This window comes from Lepidochelys olivacea, assembly GCF_965140295.1.
Source record: "Lepidochelys olivacea isolate rLepOli2 genome assembly, chromosome: 1".
NCBI lineage: Eukaryota > Metazoa > Chordata > Testudines > Cheloniidae > Lepidochelys > Lepidochelys olivacea.
The window spans coordinates 99864221-99887695 of NC_140411.1; the positions used below are offsets into that span (position 1 = coordinate 99864221).

The 23475-nt window shown below is 43.8% G+C and overlaps 1 protein-coding gene across 11 annotated transcripts in view; it reads left to right on the forward strand.

Moving 5' to 3' along the window:
• Positions 1-23475, forward strand: part of MBNL2 (muscleblind like splicing regulator 2) — a 363485-nt gene that overhangs the window by 294343 nt on the left and 45667 nt on the right. For all 11 annotated transcript variants that reach the window (XM_084631980.1, XM_084631982.1, XM_084631985.1 and 8 more), the window contains one exon: positions 18595-18759. In XM_084631980.1, coding sequence (XP_084488106.1) covers positions 18595-18759 — 165 coding nt within the window. The remainder of the gene's footprint in view (positions 1-18594; positions 18760-23475) is intronic.

Below are 23475 nucleotides of genomic sequence, written 5' to 3' on the forward strand. Positions count from 1 at the left end.
TTGAGAAGATAAATACATTAAGGCCTGTGAGTGTGAATTAAGGCCTCAGATGCTATGGTCAGAGCACCATAGAGAAAATACCCATGAGGAAATGAATAATGTGTTCGCTGCAGGATTTGGATGGTGTGTGTTAAAGGCCTGGGACCACACATTGAACAATAAAAAGAAATATTGAACAACTACCCATTCTCTGACTCAGGCAGGGGTGGTTTGGAAAAAATAGTATGTATTATAATACATAGACACAATGGGGCCAAACTGAGGTTGCACAGGCAACCTGAACTCTGACATTTCTTAATTTTTTGAGTACTTGACTTAACAACCTTAAAATTCTTTTAGAGTAGTTGTTATTATGGAATTTATTTGACAGCTTACTACTAGTAGTAATTATTTATAGAATGTTTGTGCAGTGTGTGTTATAGTAAATATGATAGTTATGTGTCTTGAAAAACCTAATAGAATATTTTAAAATGAGGGAAGCTATAGAATTTTACTTTGTACTCACTGTGACAGGGTCAGGCCAGATGGCTATAGGAGAGTAAGAGAAGGCAGATATATTAGCCCCAGGCTAAGTAGGTCCCTTTTCCCTGTGTAAGGTAACAAGGAAGGTTCCAGAAAAATCAGGAACCTTCTGGAGACAATTAAGACAGGCTGATTAGAACACCTGCAGCCAATCAAGAAGCTGCTAGAATTAATTAAGGCAGGCTAATCAGGGCACCTGGGTTTAAAAAGGAGCTCACTTCAGTTTGTGGTGTGCGTGTGAGGAGCTGGAAGCAAGAGGCACTAGGAGCTGAGAGTGAGAACGCGGACTGTTGGAGGACTGAGGTGTACAAGCATTATCAGACACCAGGAGGAAGGTCCTAAGGTGAGGATAAAGAAGCTGTTGGGAGGAGGCCATGGGGAAGTAGCCCAGGGAGTTGTAGCTGTCGCACAGCTGTTCTAGGAGGCACTCTAGACAGCTGCATTCCACAGGGCCCTGGGCTGGAACCCGGAGTAGAGGGCGGGCCCGGGTTCCCCCCAGATCCTCCCAACTCCTGGTCAGACACAAGATGAGTCGACCTGGACTGTGAATTCAGAAAAACGGCCAAGCTGAGGGCTTCCATGAAGCTCCAAGGCAAGCAAATCCGCCAATAAGTGTAAGACCCACCAAGGTAGAGCAGGAACTTTGTCACATCACCAAGACGGTTAGAAAGAAAGGCCTACTAGCCTGCTCCTCTGACAGGCTTGAGAAGGACAGGAGAACTTGCAGGAGCATAATCACATGCTATGTTAATCTGGATCTGTCCTCTTTCTTGTAACCAAGCTTTTGCTGACCTGTTCGATGAGCTGCCACTTAAGATAAACATATCTCCTTTAAATTATACTGCTTGCTACTTCTGCCAGCTGTTCTAGAATTTTCCTATTGTAGGATGGAGAAAGATGTTCAACAAGAAAAAAGTTCCTAATAAATGAGTTTGTTATACTTCTTCCTTCCCTCCCCCAACCCCTGATTCCCATATCCAGCCCTTGTTTCCCTTAGATTTTCTTTTGTAGCTGAGGGTGGATTGGCTGATGGGTTCATTTATTCTGGGTAACCCTGAAGCAGTGCCCACCCTATTATCACTGTGTTTTGCTGACTTAGGGTATGTTTACACTGCAGTACTAGGTATGATTGCAGCTCAGGTAGACATACCTATGCTGGCATTGCTAAAAGTAACAGTGTAGATGTGGTGGCACAACTGTGTAAGTAAGCTAGGGAGAGGAGTACCTACTTATGTTGCTGAAGCATCTGGACTGTGATTTTTAAGCCAGGCTAGAATGGATGTAGCTAGCACAGGTATGTCACACTTGGATTGCAGTGTAGATATACACCAGACCCTCGCTAGAATGCGGGATTTGGGATCCGTGCGCGGTACTGCGTTAACGCAAGGTCAGCATTAAAATGAATTGCAATTAAAGTAATTAAATTTGGGATCCATGGCCGCGACCGCGTTATATGCGAATTCGCACTATATAGACACGCGTTCTAGTGAGGGTACCTTCAGAGGATGGTGACTTGTTAATCCACTTGGACATAAAGGATTCTTTATTTGGGGACATGTTGGGATTCTTTCTCTGGGAACCAGGATCTAGAGTGTGGACGAGCAGACCTGAGGAAAGTACTCTAGGATTAGCCATGCCTGAACAGAAGATGTGAGCTGAACTTTATCAACTTGTTGATTTCTTTATTAACAAAGTCAAATCTCAGGAAGAGGGTGAGTTTGTATTCTACATAGCATCACAGAAGAGTAGGGTTGGAAAAGACCTCAGGAAGTCATCTAGTCCAACTTCCTGCTCAAGGCAGGACCAACACCAACTAAATCATCCAGGGCTGTGTCAAGCTGGGCCTTAAAAACCTCTACGGATGGAGATTCCACCACCTCCCGATATAACCCATTCCAGTGCTTCACCACCCTCCTAGTGAAATAGTGTTTCCTAATATCCAACCTAGACCTCCCACACTGCAACTTGAGACCATTGGTCCTTGTTCTGTCATCTGCCACTACTGAGGACAGCCGAGCTCCATCCTCTTTGGAACCCTCCTTCAGGTAGTTGAAGGCTGCTATGTAATCCCCCCTGACTCTTCTCTTCTGCAGACTAAACAAGTTCAGTTCCCTCAGCCTCTCCTCGTAAGTCGTGTGCCCCAGCCCCCTGATCACTTTTGTTGCCCTCCGCTGGACTGTCTCCAATTTGTCCACATCCTTTCTGTAGTGGGGGGCCCAAAACTGGACGCAATACTCCAGATGTGGCCTCACCAGTGCCGAATAGAGGGGAATAATCACTTCCCTCGATCTGCTGGCAATGCTCCTCCTAATCCAGCCCAATATGCTGTTAGCCTTCTTGGCAACAAGGTCACACTGCTGACTCATATCCAGTTTCTTGTCCACTGTAATCCCCAGGGCTTTTTCTGCAGAACTGCTGCTTAGCCAGTTGGTCCCCAGCCTGTAGCGGTGCATGGGATGCTTCTGTCCTAAGTGCAGGACTCTGCACTTGTCCTTGTTGAACCTCATCAGATTTCTTTTGGCCCAATCCTCAAATTTGTCTAGGTCACTCTGGACCCTATCCTTACTCTCCAGTGTATCTACCTCTCCCCCCAGCTTAGTGTTATCTGCAAATTTGCTGAGGGTGCAATCCATCCCATCATCCAGATCATTAATAACATGTTAATAACATGTGAGCTGTGTTTGTAGGGCCGGTTGAGAAAGATCCCTGCTCGTGTTTACTTTTAATATAAGCTGCATTAGTTGGAAAGTTATATCATTTGCTAAATTCACATTTTATGTTCTATATAGATGACATAATGGTGTAATTGTCTATTGTTTTAATAGCCTTGTTCACTGTTGCTTGTGTAATTATGGAGAATAAAAGAGACTCTATATATCAATCTTTTCTAGAGGTACAATTACATTTCTTTCGGCTATGTTTTCAGTCTCCACTTGATTAGTGTTTTATTACTGGTCTGACACATGTAAGTCCTTTAATACTTTAAGAAATTTCTATGCATTTTTCATCACCTTTCCAGCCCGAATTGGGAATTCATATCAGACTCCACTCGCACTGGCAAGCTCCCTCGGCTAAACCCATGATTTATTAATAACACAGCTGTAGCTTCAGCACTTTCATAAAGAACTGGTAAACACTCTTCATTTTGTAAGGAGACAAGATAATATACTTTTAACCTCTACAATTATGTAACTTCTCCTAGACTATCTATTAAAATATTGGACTAGGATATTGCTTTTTCCTTTTGTTAGTAGAGTAACCTTGTGCTTGGCTAATAAAGGATGAAAACTGCAAAGAGAAACAGCCTTTGCATCTGTTATCATTTGTGTTATGATAGGACATAGAGGCCCCAGCTGGCAGCCGTGTTCTAGTGTGCAAGACAGCGTACATACGCCTATAGTAAGAGACAGTCCCTGCTTCAGAGTTGACAGTCTAAACCCAGGTCTACACTGTTGGGGGGGATCGATCTAAGTTACGCAACTTCAGCTACGTGAATAACGTAGCTGAAGTCAACGTACTTAGATCTACTAGTGTCTTCACTACGGTGAGTCGACTGCTGCCGCTCCCCCGTTGACTGTGCCTGTGCCTCTCACAGCAGTGGAGTACAGGATTTGACAGGAGAGGGCTCGGGGATCGATTTATCACGTCTAGACTAGATGCGATAAATCGACCCCCGCTGGATCGATCGCTGCCCGCCAATCTGGCAGGTAGTGTAGACATACTCTAAGTAGACAAGACTGGCAAAGACAGGAGGGAAAACGGGCTCAGAGAGGGGATGGGTGACTTGCCGAAGGTTATACAGAACCATAGTGGCAGAGTCAGAAATAGAACCCAGGTCCCCTGACTACCAGTTCAGTCCACTGGCCTGCATTGCCCCTGCACTTTGATACATATAGCTGCTATGTAGCATGTTTTAGAATTTGATACTGTAAATATTTGTTCCATAGGCCTCCACATGATATATCATGAGTTTGTTGACATCCTCTGTAATACACTAGCATAGTCCATTGATATCTTGCAGATTTACCAAATCATACTCATAAGCTTTTCCTAAATGGAAGCATTTCTTTTTGATTAAACATTGGTCCCAATTTAAATGTAGTCTCAAGTTCACTTAAAGAGGGTAACATTTTCAATAAGACTTTGTTAATGTTAAAATTTACAGCGTTTTCTTCCTTTTTTGTTTTGAACAAATCAAAGTCAGTCATCTCATTACCAAAATATATCTCCTAACCCTTTGATGTCATCTAATTAGTTTTATAGCTGTTTGTGAAATGGATTCCAGTTTCTGGTGCATTCTTGAGAGAATTCTCATTTGCTAGAGTGTCAACCAAGTTGTTTCCTCATTTATCCGGTCAGAATTTTTATAAAATGATTCTTTTCTGTTACGTTGTCTCTCTTTGTTTCTTTGCCAACCAATTTGCAGTTGAGAACTACAGCTGTCTTCACTGGCCTCCCTTCTTTTTGATTGATTTTTAGATAAGTAGAAAAGTTAAAGAAAACTCTGCCATTACCAAAATTTGTACCTCTTACTGTGTCTGACTGTATTTCAGTGCAGACTATAATAAACTTAGTGACTGAGTATATTGGTTGTCACTAAAAAGTTAGCATATACCATGAGTTACCAATCAGTACTATCTGAGATGATCACAATTCTATCCTGTATTTAAAATAGATATTTTTGATAAGAGTTAATATTTACTTATGAGTAGCTTTGAATGTAAATTTCTGTAGTGCTCTCTGTTAGGGTTAGTGAAATACTTTAAAGATACTTAGACCTGTTTGCTGTAGTGTATGCATGAATCTGCAAGTTATCTACTCCAAAAGAGAACAGAAAAAAGAAGTTGGAGACTAACCAGTTTTTTTACAAACAGCACTCCATTCTGCCAGCCTTCATGTGTCACTTAGCATCTTAGATTTCAGGAAAGGGACCATGTCTTTCTGTATGTTTGTACAGTGCCTAGCACAATGAGACTTTGCTTCTGATTAAGGCCACTAGATGCTATTGTAGTAGAAATACAAAATTTTAGTAACTTGTTTTTTCATACCTCCCATCTACTGACTTTGTCAGTTTTACAAAAGCTGGACTGCTAGTATACTTGAGGTGCTCCGGTGTGGTTGCCCTTGTGGTCCATGAAGTTCCGTATGTACCTTAGAGTGTAAAATTTAGTCCACTTTTTCTAGAGCTGTAAAAATTCCTGCCAAGGCTTTGCTGATGCTGGTAAGCAAACAAGGAAGTAAACTAAATAGAACTATTCTATTTTCTGGAAACATTAGAAATGAAGGGAATAAATTAATGTTGACCAAATGGAAAAAGATCAGATCATTGGGGAAAGACATGTTTATTTTTAAGGTTCTCAAACTATAATTAGTCAATGATTATATAAAGAAAAGGAGTACTTGTGGCATCTTAGAGACTAACCAATTTATTTGAGCATAAGCTTTCGTGAGCATCAATGATGACAGCCTTCAAGGAACAAATGTGAATTTAGATTCAGTAATCAGTTACATCGATATTACGCCCAATGATCAAGTAGAAAAAAAAAGTGAAACTGTACAGAATGGCTTCAGTTCTGAACTGATGGAGGACAGCTGTGATGTTCAGTTAACACACAAATCCCATGTGATGTACACTGAAGAATTATGCCCTGTTGGACCACAAAAGGCAGCACTGTTAAATGCCATTCTCCATTCAGCATACAGTGAAACGTTTCTCTTGCCTCATCTGAAAGACCTTTCAGCTCAGCAAGTTGTTCTGTTTCTCCGGTATTTGCAGTACCTGTATATAAAGTGCAGTGAAAAAGTTAGTATGAATTTTCCTGGCATGCGCTCTCCAACCATAAACCAGATTATGGACTGGATGTGCCTGTTACTAGATGCTCATTTTACAGTTGTGGTGATGCTACCAGAAGCAAAAGGATTACTTTTTAGCTCACGAAAGCTTATGCTCAAATAAATTGGTTAGTCTTTAAGGTGCCACAAGTACTCCTTTTCTTTTTGCGAATACAGACTAACATGGCTGTTACTCTGAAACCAATGATTATATAAGAAGCTGACAGTGTCATTTTAAACCGTTTTAATGATTATATACGAAGCTGAGTGTTTTTAGTTTGTTTAGTTTTTCTTTGCCTTCCGAGTATACACACTTATATCTGTGAAAGTAATCTCAAGGTTGTTCATCAGATTTATTTGCAATTTCATATGCATCTTTTTTGGAATCTGAAGTATTTACTACAGTTTTTTTCCTTCAGAGCAACCTTAGGCTTTGTCTGCACTGGAACCTGAACGACAAAATTTGGTCGTTCAGAGATGTGAAAAAAACACACACCCCTGAACAACAAAAGTTTTGCCGACAAAAAGCACCAGTGTGAACAGCGCTTTGTCGGCAGGAAACAAAGCTACCGCCGCTCATTGGGAGTGGAAGTTTTTTTGTCAGCAGGAGAGCTCTCTCCTGCCGACAAACAGGGGCTACACTGCACGGCATTTAGTGGCATGGCTGTAGCAGCACAGCCGTGTCGCTAAAAAGTACGTAGTGTAGACGTAGCCTTAATATCATGTATGCTTCCGTTGATATTAAGGCAAATTGTCAACCCATTCTCTGTACTCACTGTGAAATGCATCCCAATATTTTTCTTTGAAAAAGCATCTTGAGAGAGACAAAAGCTCCTTATCTGTATTACAAATGTATTCTTCAGTCAAACATTTTGTTTTTCTATTTCAATAAATAACTCCTGTTAGGTCTTTCATGTTAAATATCTTCTAACATTTAGACATGATAGTTTCCTTTTTATGAGATTTTCATTTTTCTTCATTATTCATAGTTTTGTCTGTCACTGTGTTCACAGAAAGCTCTCTTTCCCGGACTTATGAATACATTAAACTATTTTTGTTATGCCAATTTTCAGTAATTTTAGCATATTATCCAAAATCAACAGACAAGTAGCTGATGGTTTTTCCTCCCTCTTTAGTAACTGAAACAATCTAGATTAATTTGAGCATTTTACCTTCATTTCCTTTTTACCATAAAGAAGGTGGATATATGTCCTTGATGTTTTCTTGCAATGAAAATGTGAGAGCAAAGGCACATACACTCATATTAGTGGGTGAACTTGAAGGAATTGTTATGGTCCTGTAGATAAGGAATTAATTTGTTTCCCCAATTTTCCAAGTTTTAATAGTAATTTATGTATATTACATTTGAAATAGTTTAGTTGTTTAACGTGTTTTTTCCTTATGCTTTGTTTGTGCTAGTGGCAATCCACTGACAGGAACTGAATGCAAGCTGAGACAATCCAACTCTTTGAATCAAAGGATTAGCATCTGTCGTTTTAGTATAATCTTATTGGTCATTATTTAATTGAATTTAACCTCATGTAATTCTGGGGTCTCTCTTTCATTTTCTTTAAGGCATTGAGTCCAATTCTGTTCTCAGATCAATATAAATCAGGCATAATTCTATTGAGATTAATCCAGTTATATTTTCACAAAGATAAACAAAGATACTCCAGACACACAAGTGTATAAAATTCAGGTCTTCTTTTTATGACATAAAGAAGCAAAATATGGCACAAGTCAAATTTGTAAAAAATCTTTTGGAAGTCACCTTGAAGCTTGAAGTCCGGGAATATTTACACGTGTACTTAACTTCCAGAATAGTATTCAGAAGTAATTATAAGGTAATTTTTTTTGGGAGGGGTGAGAGGAGGTTGGGGAATTTAGGTCTTATTCATCTGGCTAGAATGGCTGTGGTTTTGTATACTATCTTTGCTTGGAGAGCTGGGGATAGGCGAGCTTGCTAGAGGGTATGAGACAGACAGATCTGCACATAAAAATTAAACCCTCAAATTGTGATTTTGGGAGGAAAGATCTTTTTAGTTTGACCAACTTAAACTTTAATATTTCATCCAGATTTTGTTAATCAGAAATGCTGTTCCAAGTTCAGTTGCTGAATACCAAAATGTAAACGGGAGAAAGTTATAAGTATTTTTCTGCTTGGAAACAGTCCCTTTGTTTCCATAGCTGAATGTATGATTTGTCCTTTCCTGTGATTTCAGTTCCAGCTTTCTGCCTCACAGGATCAAAAATCATAAATTGGACCCCCACCGCACCAAAAATGCTGAGGTTGTCCCAATAATCATGAGATTTTTTTTAAATATTCTGTGTTTTCAGTCTGTCTTTTGGTTATTGAACTATCGCTGCCCGTTGTGTGTGTGCGCGTGTGCGTGCGTGCGAGCATGATAATTAGTGTTGCCTGTTCTCCCAAATAAACTGGGTAACATGATGGTGGCTCCTGCTGCAGGGGGTCTTATCCCCACATCTGCCCACCCCCTGCCCAGCAATTAATACTGTTCCCCATTTCTCCACTCAGTTTAGCTCCACCCCCCTCACTTTATCGCCACCCTCCCACCCCAGTTCAGTCCCCAGCCTCACCTCTGCTCCTCCTAAGGCTCTTCCCTTTCCCAGACCTGGAGAGCTGCAGCCAGGATCTCCTTACTCTCTTCCCAGGCTTGGGGGGAAGGCAGCGTCAGGGGCACTTGACCACCCTCCACCCTTTCCCAGGCTGAGTGCTGCGGTGGGGAGGGAAAGGAGCGGAGCAGATGTGCCATCCTGTCCTGTTTCTCAGAGGACGGGGAGGAGGAGGTAGTGGAGCTGCGCTGGGCTGCTGGGCCCTGTGCTTCCTCCTCCTATCTCCCTTGCTGTGAGAACAGCAAGCAGAGGGAAGGTACTCTGCCAGCTTCCGGCAGGGCTGAACTTCGGGAGGGGGATGGAGCTTCTTGCATCATTGCGAGACGAGCTCCAGAACCCTCCAAAATCTCGTTGCTTTTGAAAAAATTGTCAATACTGTGGTAGCAGTGCATTTCTTAAGTTATTTTTGAGTTGACACGTTTTAGGATAATGGAGGTGTAATACCTGTGGACTGGCCTGGAAACCTCAGATGTCACAAAGCACCTACGGACCTGTTGACTGACTGATTTGGGGATATTATTTTGATCCATTGATTTTCCTAGCTCAGAATTACTGGAAAGGAGAAGTTCTTCATTTGACAAAAGGTTGCCTAATCGGACCCCACTGGGTAATGCCAGAAGGCGAGTGCCCCATTCTGATTTACCTAGGAACTCTGGGAGGTTCAGTGCCAAGGGGGAGGAAACAGGCTACCAGCTTCAAAAACTAAAGGAAAGGCTTGTGGGCCTTCACTTCTAGCTTGTTAGCCTGTTTGGCTCATTTGCCTGCAAAGGCTGTTATCATTCCTGCTACTGTGGCTGTTGGCCCCTGGCCATGTGATGTCACCCACCGTTCTTGACAAAGAGGCCTCTATGCTTTCTCCACCGCGCTGACTGGCCAGTGAAGAATGGGAGTCTAACAACGTGCCATATCTAGGATTCAACATTTATAAGCAAGTAGCCTCTAATCAGCCAGCAAGTTCGTTGCCATTAAAATATCTGAGCTGATTAGGGTTGTCAACCCTCCAGGATTGGCCTGGAGTCACAACCACCATCAACATTTTTTGTTTCTAGATGGATGCCTCTGCCCCGGCATTCTCAACTTGTTTTTAACTCCAGCAGGTAGCTGGTTGTGAACATGTTTGAATGGGGGGGGGTGGCTGGACCCCACAGGAGGTATGGCGCTATTGAATAAGTCCTCAAATACCTAAAACTCCGCTAGGTTAAACAGCCTTGCTGTCTAAAGGTATGTCTGCATTGCAGTTAGACACTTGCAGCTGGCCCGTGCCAGGTGACTCTGGCTCGTGGGGCTTAGGCTAAGGGGCTGTTGAACTGCAGTATAGATGTTCGGGCTTGGGCTGCAACCTGAACTCTGGGACCCTCCCATCTCATAGGATCCTAGAGCCCAGGCTCCAGCCTGAGCCCGAATGTCTGCGGCCATAATGAAACAGGTCCTTCGCCTGAGTCCCATGAGATGGAGTCAGCTGGCATGGGCCAGCCATGGGTTTTTAATTGCAGTCTAGATGTACCTGAAGAGATCTCACACACATCTCATAGGTTAGGAGTTGTATGTTTAATCCTGTGAAATAATATTTATTTTCACCTAAATTTGTCATTTGAGTGTTAAATATAACAAGCTGTTTCATATAGAATTGCACTGGAATATTTCATGTAATCCTGTGATTGGCGAGGAAGAGACTGGCTAATCACCCAGCCACCAATAATTTGAGGGAAACTGCTTTAATTGGCATCAGAGCTGTGATCTCAACATTACCTTCAGCCATGGAGTGATTTGACCCTCCCTGTAGCAGCTCTTTTACTGGAACATAAATATATTGATGAGCAGTGTTAATTCCCTGTTACTTTGGAGACTTATAGTTAAACAAGATTGCTGCCTTCCCAAATTTTACGTAATGCAGGAATGCAAAAGAGTGCACATAATATGTGGATTTTAAATCTTACTGTACACAGCTATAGAATTTTTTAAATTTCTGCACTAGTTTCACTTAGAATTATTACTTTAAAATAGGTTAAGCACTTACATAGTACCCTACATTTAAAAAGCATTGTACGAACACTGGGCTGTCTTGTGCCATTGATTTTTAGGCAAACTACCCATTGTTCTTATTGTGGAAATCTGCTTAAAACCAGTGGCATGATATGGCTGAATAAGGGATCTATTGTGGTTGGTAAACCGCAGCCTACAGTAGGTGAAGTGTGGGAAGACACCACTCTGGTGACAGTTATCAAAAGCATTGTCTGGGAGTTCTGAGAGCCTTTCTTTGTCCAGGTGTTCCACTAACTACCAGTTCTGAAATTTTCTTTGAAATTTTCCTACTGGTGTCCTCATCTATCCTTTACAGTTAACTAGTTCAGTACTGCTGGGATTGCTGACAGCATGCATTTATTCCTTTAAACCTACAGTGTGCCCAGATATTATTTGATGACATCTCCAATACCTGTAGTAGCAGTAGTAGTAATAATTAGCTATTTATATAAAATTTTATTTGGAAAGAATAAGGAATTTTAAACTCTTGGGACAGAATTTTCAAAGGGACACATTGACCTGGCTTCTATTTGAATGCATGCAGTTTTAGTGCACTAACGTTATCCTGTGTAAGTGATCAAATCTATACCTGCAGAACACATTTGTGCTCAGATTTCAAATGAAGTTTGTGCGTGTAAATTCGCTTCATGCACATGAGTGATAGGATGCAAAATTTGCATGGACCACATTTTAAAAAGTAGGCCTTTGCAGTACTTTTTGTGATCTGGAAAGGGAAAAGTAAAATAGGTAGTGTAATTTCTAAGACCATCATTTGAAGCCCTACACAGCTGTATGTTACTCTGACCCTGCTTCAGAGGCACCTCATTCAAAAGCCATTTATATTTCTATGATAGATTCGGTCAGGAAAGTTTTTTTCTGGGGGGGAGAGGGGGTCAGTTTTTTCAAATCTGTAAGGAAATGTTCAGAACAATACTGTTTTATTTAAAGTACCCGAGACTTTTTAAAAATTTTGAAAGGGAATCTTGAGAGTGGAAGCTGAGAAGGAAGTAAAGTCTATGAATAAGGGACACAGTAAGCTGAGAATCAGTGTCTAGCCCAGGTAGGAGGAAGGCAGTAGTGTCTCAGAGCTTGAATAGCATGCAAAGGTCTAGTGTTAATACTGACTTTCCAAGATTCTACAAGTATCAAGGGTTTTAGAGAGAGGTAAGTGGCTAAAAATGTGTTCTTTCATGGGGATCTTAATGAGCTTATCTAGGCCCTGAAGGATATTCCTGTGGCTATTATTTATTCCCTGTGGTGATTTTTGATGGTGAACTCCACTAATGTTCCTTCTTTAACTCTGTATTTTTTTAATGAATTTTTCCAGCCGTGTATGTCTCTGGGGAAGAATCATAAGGACCTTATAACTGAGCAATGGAAAGTTCTGTTTTTTTCTCAGTTTAAAAACTCATCTACAGGTAAAAACAAAGAGGAATCCTTGTGGCTCCTTAGAGACTAACACCTTTATTTGGGCATAAACTTTCGTGGGCTATAACCCACTTCATCAGATGCATGGAGTGGAAAATACAGTAGGCAGGTATAAATACACAGCACATGAAAAGATGGGCGTTGCCTTACTGAGTATGGGATCAGTGCTAACAAGGCCAATTCAGTTAGGGTGGATGTGGTGTAATAATCGTTCTGTTATGAGCTGGGTGAAATCTTGTTCTGGGTTGAGTTAAAACCCCATTTAGAATGATAGGTGTAAACTCATCCCAGTTAACATAACTGTATGCGTAAGCCCCCACCTATTAACTATTATTAACAATTATTAACTGTTGTTTTAGGTAGGTGTGTATGTATGGAGGGAAGGCAGAAGAGAGGAAAAAACTGAGGCCATGTCTATGCTACAAAATTAAGTCAACCTAACTTACATCAGCATACAGCCGCCTCAGTAATTACATCACTTGTGTGTGTCTACATTTTGCTCCTTGTGTCAGCGGGGCGTGTCCTCATCAGGAGCACTTGTATCAATTGTATTGTCAGTGTGAGGCATTGTGGGGCGGCTCCTGAAAGCCGGTAACAGTCGACATAAGCAACGCAGGGTCACCACTGACGCTGCATCAACATAACTATATCGACCTTGACTCTATGCCCCTTGGGGAAGGTGGAGTTACAGAGGTGAAAGTAAGTCAGTATGCCCCTGGCAAGCAGCAGAGGCAAGTTATATGGGCTTGTGGCTCCGGCAATATTGAGGGCCCGGGGGCTCAGCTCCACCAATGTTCGGGGCTGGGTCTCCCCGCTGGTCCCACCTCCTGCCCCCCCACACCTACACCAAGTGTCCCCTGCCCCTTCCCCCCCCTTGCTGCCCCCGCACGCCTCCCTGGGTCTCCCCTACAGCCCCATGCTGCCTCCCTGCATCAACTGCCGCCGCAGGGTCCCAGTGCCCCCCATCCACTACTGCCAGGGCAGGCTGCCCTTACTCTGCCCTTCCCCCTCAGACTCTTTCATTTTCCGGCGGGACCCTCCACCAGTACAGCCACCCCCACTGCCTGCAGTCACTGCTCCTGCCCCACTCTGGGCAAGGAGCAGCCTCATCCCCCTCCCCCAGTGAGGCTACAGTGAGGGGCAGCAGCAGGGGATGAGATGTATATGTGATGGCAGACACCTCCCCTCCCCCCGATGGCACCCACCACAGGGGAGGTGAGGGAGATTCCTGGACCTGAGAGGGGCCCTAGGAGCACATGCACTGACAGTGGTGGGGGTGAGTGTGCTGCCGGGGCGGATAGGGGGGCCCCTACCGCAGAGCTCGCTGCTGCCGGTGGGGAGAGGTCTGGGGCGAGTCCTCCTCTCTGGCTCCAGTCCCAGGGCAGCCTGCCTGCACCCCAAACTCATCCCCAGCCCTGCCCCACCCCAGAGCCCATACCCCCCGTCAGAGCCCTCATCCCCCCATACCCCAACCCTCTGCCCTAGCCCCAGGGCCGGTGCAAGGATATTTTGCGCCCTAGGCAAAACTTCCACCTTGCGCCCCCCTCCCGTCCCCCTGGAGCATCGCTTATTATAAACTTTCAAAAATGAATACTGCATAATGTGGCAGTGCTCATTAGAATTAATACACGTTTGGCTTGAAAATTTATTAATTTCATCATTTAGTCTACATATTTAATGAAAATAAATGAATAACGTGACAGTGTTGACATTGCTATTGTTTTCACTTTGCACAACATAGCATGGATCTTAAAATAAATCACATACATTATGCACAATACACTATCACAGAGTAACACGTTCTAATTTAGAATTTATTTTTCCGCGCTGTCAGTTTAGCAAATTTAGAAACAAGTTCCTCCAAGTCAATGCTGCGAGCAATGTCATGTTCTATTGACAAAGGAGATAGTCCAACAAGTCTTTGTTGCAACACTGATGTTCGCATGTATGTTTTTATCAACTTGAGCTTCAAGAAGCTTCGCTTACCACTGGCCACAGAAACTGGAAGAGTCAAGAGGTTGTGAAGAGCAATAACTGTGTTGGGGGCACTATCTGTCAGCTTATTTTTCTGTATTAAGTTCAATACATCTTGCCGTGATGCACTCTTTTGGACTCGTCTTGCAATAGCTTGCAATTCATTGCACAAGTCAAAGGAATCAATATCTTTGGATTCACCATGTGCAAAGCTTGCTCCAGATTCAAGTAATGTTCCATAATTTGCTTCGGTGTTGTATTTTGCAAACTGTAAACATCATATAGGAAGCCAAATACTAAAGTAATTTGCTGCATCAATGTGAATCTTTCTTCAAACGAATGTATTGCTGTGTCGATGGCTGCAAAGTAAAAGTTCACTTTGAATTTTTCTTTCGGATTATAAATAGGTTCGTCATCTGCTTCATATGTGAACTGCTTCCTCTTTTTTCTAATATGGATTGGATCTTGTTCAAAAAGTGTCGGTACATCCAACTCCCCCACAAGTTCACCTGCATCTACCAATGTTTTCTCAAAGTCTGCGTCACTTCTGCGGCCCACAAGAAACTTCTTGGTTTCTCCAAGTTGATTAATGGCTTCACGTATGTCGAATTCTTTCTCCTGAAGTTGTTTGCTCATCATGTTGATCTCAAACAATATGTCATACCACATAACAAGAGAAACAAGAAACTTGAAACTAGAAATGGCTTTTGCAAGATCCTTTGCTTCAACTCGTGACGTATTGCCAGATGATCCTGTTAGAGTAGTGTCATCATAGATCCCTGTCAGAGCATCATAGATGTCACCAAGCTGATAGCAAAGAGGTTTCAAGGCATCAATTTGATTTTCCCATCTTATTTCACTCCATGGTTTAACTGTGAGATTAAGTACGTGGTGTGCTAGAACTTCCCAGCCACGTGTAGAAGCTGAGAAATACACGTAAACATGTTGAACTAAATCAAAGAAGGCTGTTGCCTCCAAGCAACACTTTGCAACATCATTAACAACCAAATTCAATGTGTCTGTATTCGCACTGTCAGTCTTGGCAAGACCATCCTGGGATGGATGGAGAGACTCAGCTAGGAAGTACTGCAGGTCCCTGCTTGCCCTACACTCCTCGCCCTCTCCAATACCGCATAGTTGGAGCCAATCAATCACTATTTGCATTTGAAGCCATTAGTTCTGCTCTGCATTTCCCTTTAGCCATGATCTCTCTTTGGGGCACAGTGTCTCTCTGGCTTTGTTCCTTTCTCCCCGCCTGAGTCCCGGTTTGCAGAAAGCCCCAGCCCAGGGCTCCGACTGTTCCCCCGCTGACAGAGGCTGGGGCAGAGGGAGGGGCACTGGGGCAGCTCAGCTCTGTGGGCTGCCATCCTCTCCAGCTGCCCGTGCACGAGGGGAGCGTGGACCAGCAGGTGCCTGAGCTGTGGGGAAGCGCTTACCTTGGCCAACGCAACAGCGTCCTCTTCCTCCGCCGGGTCCCCGCGCGAGGGTCTTTTGTTCTTGGGCGGTGGGTGGGGGGTGTGAGTGAACGCGCTCTCCATGTCCCCCGCTGCGGCTGAGCATGGAGGCTGAGCCAAGGCAGCCGCCCGTTTCCTTGCCAAGCCCTGCTGCTGCCTGGCTCGCTTTTTGGCAACCCCAAATCTTGGCACCCTAGGCGGCCGCCTAGTTCGCCTAGTGGTTACACTGGCCCTGCCTAGCCCTGAGCCTCTCCAACACCCCAAACCCCCCATCTCCAGCCCCAGCCAGAGCCCTCATCCCCCCCACATCATAACCCACTGCCTCAGCCCTGAGCCCCCTCCCACCCCAAACCCCTCATCTCCAGCCTTACCCCACAGCTCTCACCCCTGCACCCCCTCCTTCCGCACCCTCTCCCATCCCCAAACTCCCTCCCAGAGCCTGCACCCTGCACCCCTCTTGCATCCCAATCCCCTACCCCAGCCCAGGGCCTGTACCCCAGACCTCCTCCCCAACCCAAACTCCCTCCCAGAGCCTTGGGCAGGTGGGGGGTGGAGTTTGGGGGGGGGCAGAGTTTGAGCAGGGGCAGGTTCTGGGCACCACCAAATTTTTACAAACCTGCCACCCCTGCCGGCAAGAGCCAGTGTGCCGTACCGGGACGGACCAGCTTCTCCAGACTGTAATTTAAAGGGTCTGGGGCTCCCAGCAGCAGCTGGAGTCCCGGGCCCTTTAAATTGCCACCAGAGCCCCACTGCTGGAGCCCTGGGGTAGGAGCGGCAGGGCTCAGATGGCAACTTAAAGGGCCCAGGCTCCTGCCGCTGCTACAGCTCCGGCCCCTTTAAATCACTGCTGTAGCCCCACTGCCACTACCCCAGGGCTCCGGGGCCGATTTAAAGGGCCTGGGGCAGTAGAGGCAGTGGGAGCCCCGGGCCCTTTAAATAGCCCCTGGAGCCTGCCGGAGTCCTGAGGTAGTGGCAGCAGGTCTCTGGCGGCTATTTAAAGAGTCCAGGGCTCCCACTGCCTCTACCGCTCCGGGCCCTTTAAATAGCCGCCAGAGCCCCAGGCTCCAGCAGCACCGCTTCGGGGACGATTTAAAGGGCTGTGGACGGTAGCGGCAGCCGGAGCCTGGGCCCTGCTGCTGGACCCCCAGGGCTCCTTTGCGGTAGCGGCAGCTAGAGCCCCGGGCCCTTTAAATCACCCCCGAGCCCCAGGGCTCCCAGCCACCTCTGCAGCTGAGAGCTCGGGGGTGACTTAAAGGGCCTTGGGCTCCCAGCTGCTGCTACCACCCCTCTAGCCCCAGGCCTTTAAATCCTGATTTAAAGGGCCTGGGGATTTAAAGGCCCCGCCCCTTCTGGTTGAGGCCCCGCCCCCTCCTCATGGCTCCAGAGTCCTGGCAAGTCCTTTAAGTTACTTTCACCCCTGCGGAGTTAAGTCGGCGTAGCAGGGCAGTTACAATGGCAGGAGCGAAATTTAAGTGTAGACACTTCCATGGTTATGTCAACTTAAGCTGCTTTGCGTCAACCAGATCTGAGAGAGACAACCTGAAAGCACTGTGTTAGCTGGGTTAGCTGAAAGCACTCTGGCTGACACCCTAAGAAACCTGGGAAGAGATTTTAGGGTTGGGTTTCAGGCTGAAAAGTGTGTTCTTGGTTCTGTGAGTAGGCTTGGCAGAATTTTTTTTTTAAATAATTTTGAAGGATAATATCAGTTTAGTTTAAAGCATTTTTTTACTTGATTTTAAATTTTCACAGTTGTACAAAGATATGGGGAAGTTGGACAATAATTATTTAATGACAGTCGGCATTGAGATTCAAAAAGTTAAAGCTTTAAAACCATTAAAACACGAGTTATCAACATTACATGTCAAAATATACAAAATAAATATCCTGAAATCAAACTCTAATAAGGTCTCAAGCAGAATTTTTCTTTGGCTATCTGTAAATTTCTATGATGATCTATGGAAATATTTTTTTCAGCATTTGTATATGTATGGTGAAATTGATGTGTATTGACATTTACCTATAAAAATCTCATCATTCCCATCCTAATTGTGAAGAAAAAAAATCTGTTTCCTGATATTGTTTCCTCCTGTATTCAGAGACACAGGACTTTGTACATTCTTCAAAAAGAAATAAAACTGCATCAAAGTAATACATATCCCCAATTTCTACATCCAACTGGAACCCCCCCAAATCTGACAAGCTGTTCAAGTCAAAAAGGGGCAACAATACAGTGGAGTGGAAGCACAAAGAAAATTACTAATATTAACACTTGTAGTTCTGCAAACATACATTTAATATCCAGTGTTTAAAAGCTATATTTTGTTTCAAATTAAAATGTTAAATCTATTAATAATATTAATTATTAACATTTATATTGTGGTAACAACAGAGGCCATGATCAGGATATCTTGAGAGGAAATTCAAGCAGTCTGGCTAATATTCAGGGCATTAATTCTGTAGCAATGTCCTGTATTTACCAATTAACATACCATCAATCATTTTCTAAAATTAGCCTATTTTTAAAAAAATTTTCAGTTGATAACATAAGTGACCAACTTGGGTTACTGGCCTGAGGCAAGCCGTAAACTGTCATCTCTTCCTAGCTAGTCAATTCCAAGGAAATGCCTTGCAACTCAATTTTTGTTCCTTAATTGATGGTGTAATATTTTGCCTTGAGAAACCAAACCGCCATTAAAAGCTATAAAGTAACTGATGTAATTTTTTGCAGGGTCGTTGTACAAGAGAGAACTGCAAGTATCTTCATCCACCAACACATTTAAAAACTCAATTAGAAATTAATGGCAGGAACAACTTAATCCAACAGAAAACTGCAGCAGCAATGCTTGCCCAGCAGATGCAGTTCATGTTTCCAGGATCACCAATTCAGCCAATGGTAAGTATCCTTTTTCAAATGATGTGGTGGGTAACTAAAGCTCAGTTGTGAGATTGGGTTGACCTGAAAATGGCCTCTAAACACCTTACTACTTTCTTTGTCAATGAAAATAAATTGCTATTTAGAGACTGTGTGAAATACAGAAATGCTGGAAAACATGCTCAAATTTAAATGTGTGTGCTGAGGTGTTATCATAGATGTGGCACATCCCCCATTCCCTATCTCAGCCTCTCCTCCCTCCCTCACCCTCCTCCCCCCCTTCCCCCCCACACTTTCTTTCTCTCAGGTTTTGAGACCCAGCTACCTTGGGTTAGCTTTGCAAGGGCTTTGTGCAAGATCCCCACTTGAGTGGAAAGAGTTACAAGAACAATAACCATTTGAGTAGGATTGCAGTGTCTTCTTTCCCAGCTTCTGTGAGCTGAATAATTTTTAATAAATCTTTCATCTCAGATTGTTTCTTTATTCCCTTCCAGAACGGAACAAGTGATCATGTGTTCATGGGTTGTGCTTGCTTCCTAGCTTGAAGTCTGAAGTGCCCCAGAATGACATAGACAAAGAGAAAAGATGATATGGGACTTCACAAGCTTCAAAAGTTCCATCTTTTGAAATCATACGTAAAACAGTTTGGGGCATTTCCTGCAAATCCAGATACAAAGCAAGCATCTTGCAGCCATGAACACCAGCTTGGTATAAATGATATGGGTATATGTATAAATGATCAGTCCTATTGTACTGTTCAAACAGGTCAGGGCCACCTTTGTAACAAACAATAAAGATTAGAGGTGAGTGGGCACTACTCCTTTGTCTCAAGTGCATTGTGACCCAGTGGGAACACTTAGGGTCAAAGCCAGCTTTCATTGACTTCATATGGGAGTTGAATCAGACGTGTGTGTGTATATGTATCACGCACGTGTGAGAGAGGAGACAATATGAGGGGAGCAGGGAGAGTGGACAGCAGGGAGGGTCACTGAGGGGACAGGGAAATGTAATAGGACTGGCAGAGAGATCTTGTGGTGCAAGAAAATGAAGCCTTGTTTATATTAGTATGTTTGGTTTTCCCAGTAGACCAGTCACTTATGCCCAGTCAGTTGCATCCTAGATCTCTCACCAAAGACAACGCTTGTAGCCAATCCTATAATAAACTGTCTAAGAATTTATTAGCTAGGAAAAAGAAATGAGAGTTATTTATAAGGTTAAAGCAGGTAAACGTGCACGCACAAACTAGTTACAGTCTTATGTTCCGAAAGGGTAATAGAAGCTGCTGTAATATGCAAGGTGTGTATATATATGTACTTTAGGGCTAACCCAGGCCAAGGCCAGGGGAACTCTTGCTTATGCTTAGAAATCTTCGCCCCTTACAGTTCAAGCAGCTTAGAGGTACAGTTCTTTCTTATCAGTGATTTTTATTCCCTTCCCCCCAGAGTTCAAGTTGATGGAACAAGTCCACCTGCACGTCTTCTCTACATGGGTGTTGGGAGGAGCAATCGACAGAGTTCTTGTTCTTCGATGTTTCACAATGGCTCATTTAGTTTCAGTGGGCCTTCTTGCTGGGCCAGACCTAACACCTTCTGTAGGAAGCCAGCATTTCTACATTAATTAATGTTCCTTTCCTATTTGATGACTTACACAATTACAGAGGATTACCATGCAAACACCTACTATAACCTTGTACAGTAAAAGCTGTTTTATCTGGCATGTTGGAGAATGGGGGGTGCTGGTAAGTGAAAAATGCCGATTAACTAAGTGGGAGGGAGGTTGGGTGCGGGAGGGGGTTTGGGGCTGGGGCAAGGGAGGAGTTGCAGGGTGCAGGCTCTGGGATGGAGTTTGGGTGTGGGAGAGGGGTCGGGGCAGTGGGTTGGAGCGCGGGAGGGGGCTTGGGGTGCCGGATCCAGGGGCGTTCACCTCGGGCGGCTCCCTGCAAGTGGCAATCTGTCCTGGCTGCTTTTAGGCGGATGCGTGGGTAGGCCACTCTGCATGCTGCCTCCGCCCGCAGGTACCGCCCCCGCAGCTCCCATTGGCATCCCAAGCCCCTTCCTGTACCCAAACTCCCTCCCAGTGCCCACGCTCCGTACCCTCTCCCGTGCCCCAACCCCCTGCCAGACATGCGCCAACCAGACTATAAACTGGAATTTCTATGAAGATCAGAAATGCAGTTTGTAGAGCTTTCCAGTTGGTGAAGTGCCAGATAAAACAGCTTTTACTGTAACATGGGGTACAGATGTTAAAAGTGAGATGAATATACAAAGCATCCTACAAGTATTCCATCTAGTCTAAACACATTCTTATAAATCTAATACCTGTTTTAACAATATTAACCCACAGATGAGCCAGTTTGGTTTCCAGCTATGCATTTGTCAGTGTTCAGTGAGTGCTAGGGGTCTGGGCGTGAGCTGGCATCTGCTCTGCCAGCATCACAGTAACAATATAAAAATGCTAAGTATTCTGAAAAATCAGGCCCTAAGTCTGTCAGGGTAGGCACCCAAAATTAGTGGATTCTTCTGCACATTATGGTTTTAATTTCTCCATGCTCAATCTGTAAAATGGGGATAATAATAATTTTCTTTCTCACAGAAGAGGTGTGAAGATATATTCATTAATATTAGTGAGGTGCCCAAATATCACAGAGATGAGCACCATTAAAAAGTCCATGAATCAATTAACAATTCTTTATTTCAGTGCATGGTTTGGACGGTGCATAATAAATAAGGCCTAGGGGCTACACACGGAATGATGAGGAAATTTTGAATAGCTACCTCATTCCTGAGCATTGTCCATCCTGTGCCTTGAATGAGGCAGGGGTAATATGGTAGAAATAGTATGTGATTGTATAATTAAAGTATGTATCATACTGCATATGCACTAGGCAGAATAAACAATCTTAATTGACATTTCCTAACTGTTTTGTGTTTGACTTTGCAACTTTAATGTTCTTTTACATTAGTGGGGATTTTGTATGTAATAGGATATTGGTTAAACTTGTCACTACTGTAAGCAAAGGAATCCCCTAAATTTCACATAGATGTTTCTTTCCTTTTCTCCACCGTATCAATACAATCATCATTCAAACTTTATTATTTCACCTACCAACAGGGAGTAAAAAGCAAGTTCTTTTTCTCTGTCTCAAACTGCTAGTGGGTTGTGGTAGATTATCATTGACGTAGCGGAATAAAAAGTATAAAAGAAATACCTAAACATTCAATGAAGCTTGTAGGTTCTTCTTGAAATTATATCTAGTGAAAAGATTTTATTTTTTCTATTAAACATTGCGCTGCAATAGCATGTTTATAATAGCGATTGTGTGAAAAAACTGAGCATAGACCTGTTATAGCAAGAATCCTTTTTTTTCTTATAATTATTTCCTTATTTTGATTTACAGTTTATGGATAGTATTTAGCAAGGGTATGAGCACATTTTTTGATGGGCAGTGGAAAAAAAAATTTTTTTAAGTGTTAATCTTTGCATGAGTGATAACTAGATGATCTTTTCCTGCAGCTGGGTACACTGGTTGGTTCTTCTGCTGCTCTCAACATCTTCTTGGGGACTACGCTGGATTCATTCTTGACAAGCAGCTTTCTCCAAAACCCCTTTGAGTCCTACTCTTTCCCCTAAGGCTGTTTCATAAGTGTTGATGGCTAGCTTCCCCTTCTAATAGAGCCTATAGAGGCCAACATGAAGAGAAAGATATGTCTGCCTCTTTACATTTTCTAAGTGTCTCTTCAGAGCTCTGCTACATCTTGGCATTTTCTAGTTGCCAGCTTATTTTGGAGCTTTACTTTTAGTCCTACATAACAGACCCTGCATTTCTGACCTGGCAAGTGTTGCATAGCGTGGTTCAGGAACCTGATAGAGTACAGTAGTGAGTGCAGGTACAAACTATATCTCTGCAACTGCTCCAGTAGCATTAGTCCAGAGTCTACACTAGTCTGAGACGTGCTACATTTCCATGCACATTCTTTTCACATTATAATTATAGTTTGCCTCTAGCAAACATCGACACTGCAGGCCTACAAAAGACCTTTCCAGTCCTGACCATGGGACTGCATTGACTCCCCACCCTATGGAATATATGTTGGCAAATCTGCTATCCTGCTTCATCTGAACTGGATTTCTGCATCACAGAATTGCGTCTTCCTCTTGATACAGCTTCATTGCATTACATTGCTTTAAATGGTTGTGAAACGTAATTTCAGACCCATATCATTCCCACCCCTCAAACGATTTTGATTGGCTAAGCTTAGAGAGACCAATCTCTCTACCACAGCCCATCAACCTGAAAAGATCACGACCTAAATATTGGGCCCAATAATAAATGTTCCATTTGCCACAGGTGGCAGTTGAATATAACATAAACATTGCACAGGCCAGTTTTTACATGTCATAGGCATACAGGGGTGAAAGTGAGCCGGTACTGCGTACCGGTAAGAACCCTCACCGGCCCATACCCAGCCCACATTAAAGCACTGCCATGGCAGCACTTTAATGTCCCTGCCCCTTTTGCCTCCCCTGTCAGCGGCCCTGCTGGTAGGGTTCGTACCGGCAGGGCCGCCGACGGGGTGGGGGGCGGTGGAGCAGCAACGTTAAAGCGCTGCTGCGGCAAAGGACCCTGCAGCACTTTAACGACTCTGCCCCTTTTGCCCGCCCTGGCTGCCGACAGGTGTGGGGGTGGGAGGGCGGCAAAGGGAGCAGCTGCCGTGGGGCCAGCGATTTAAAAGGGCC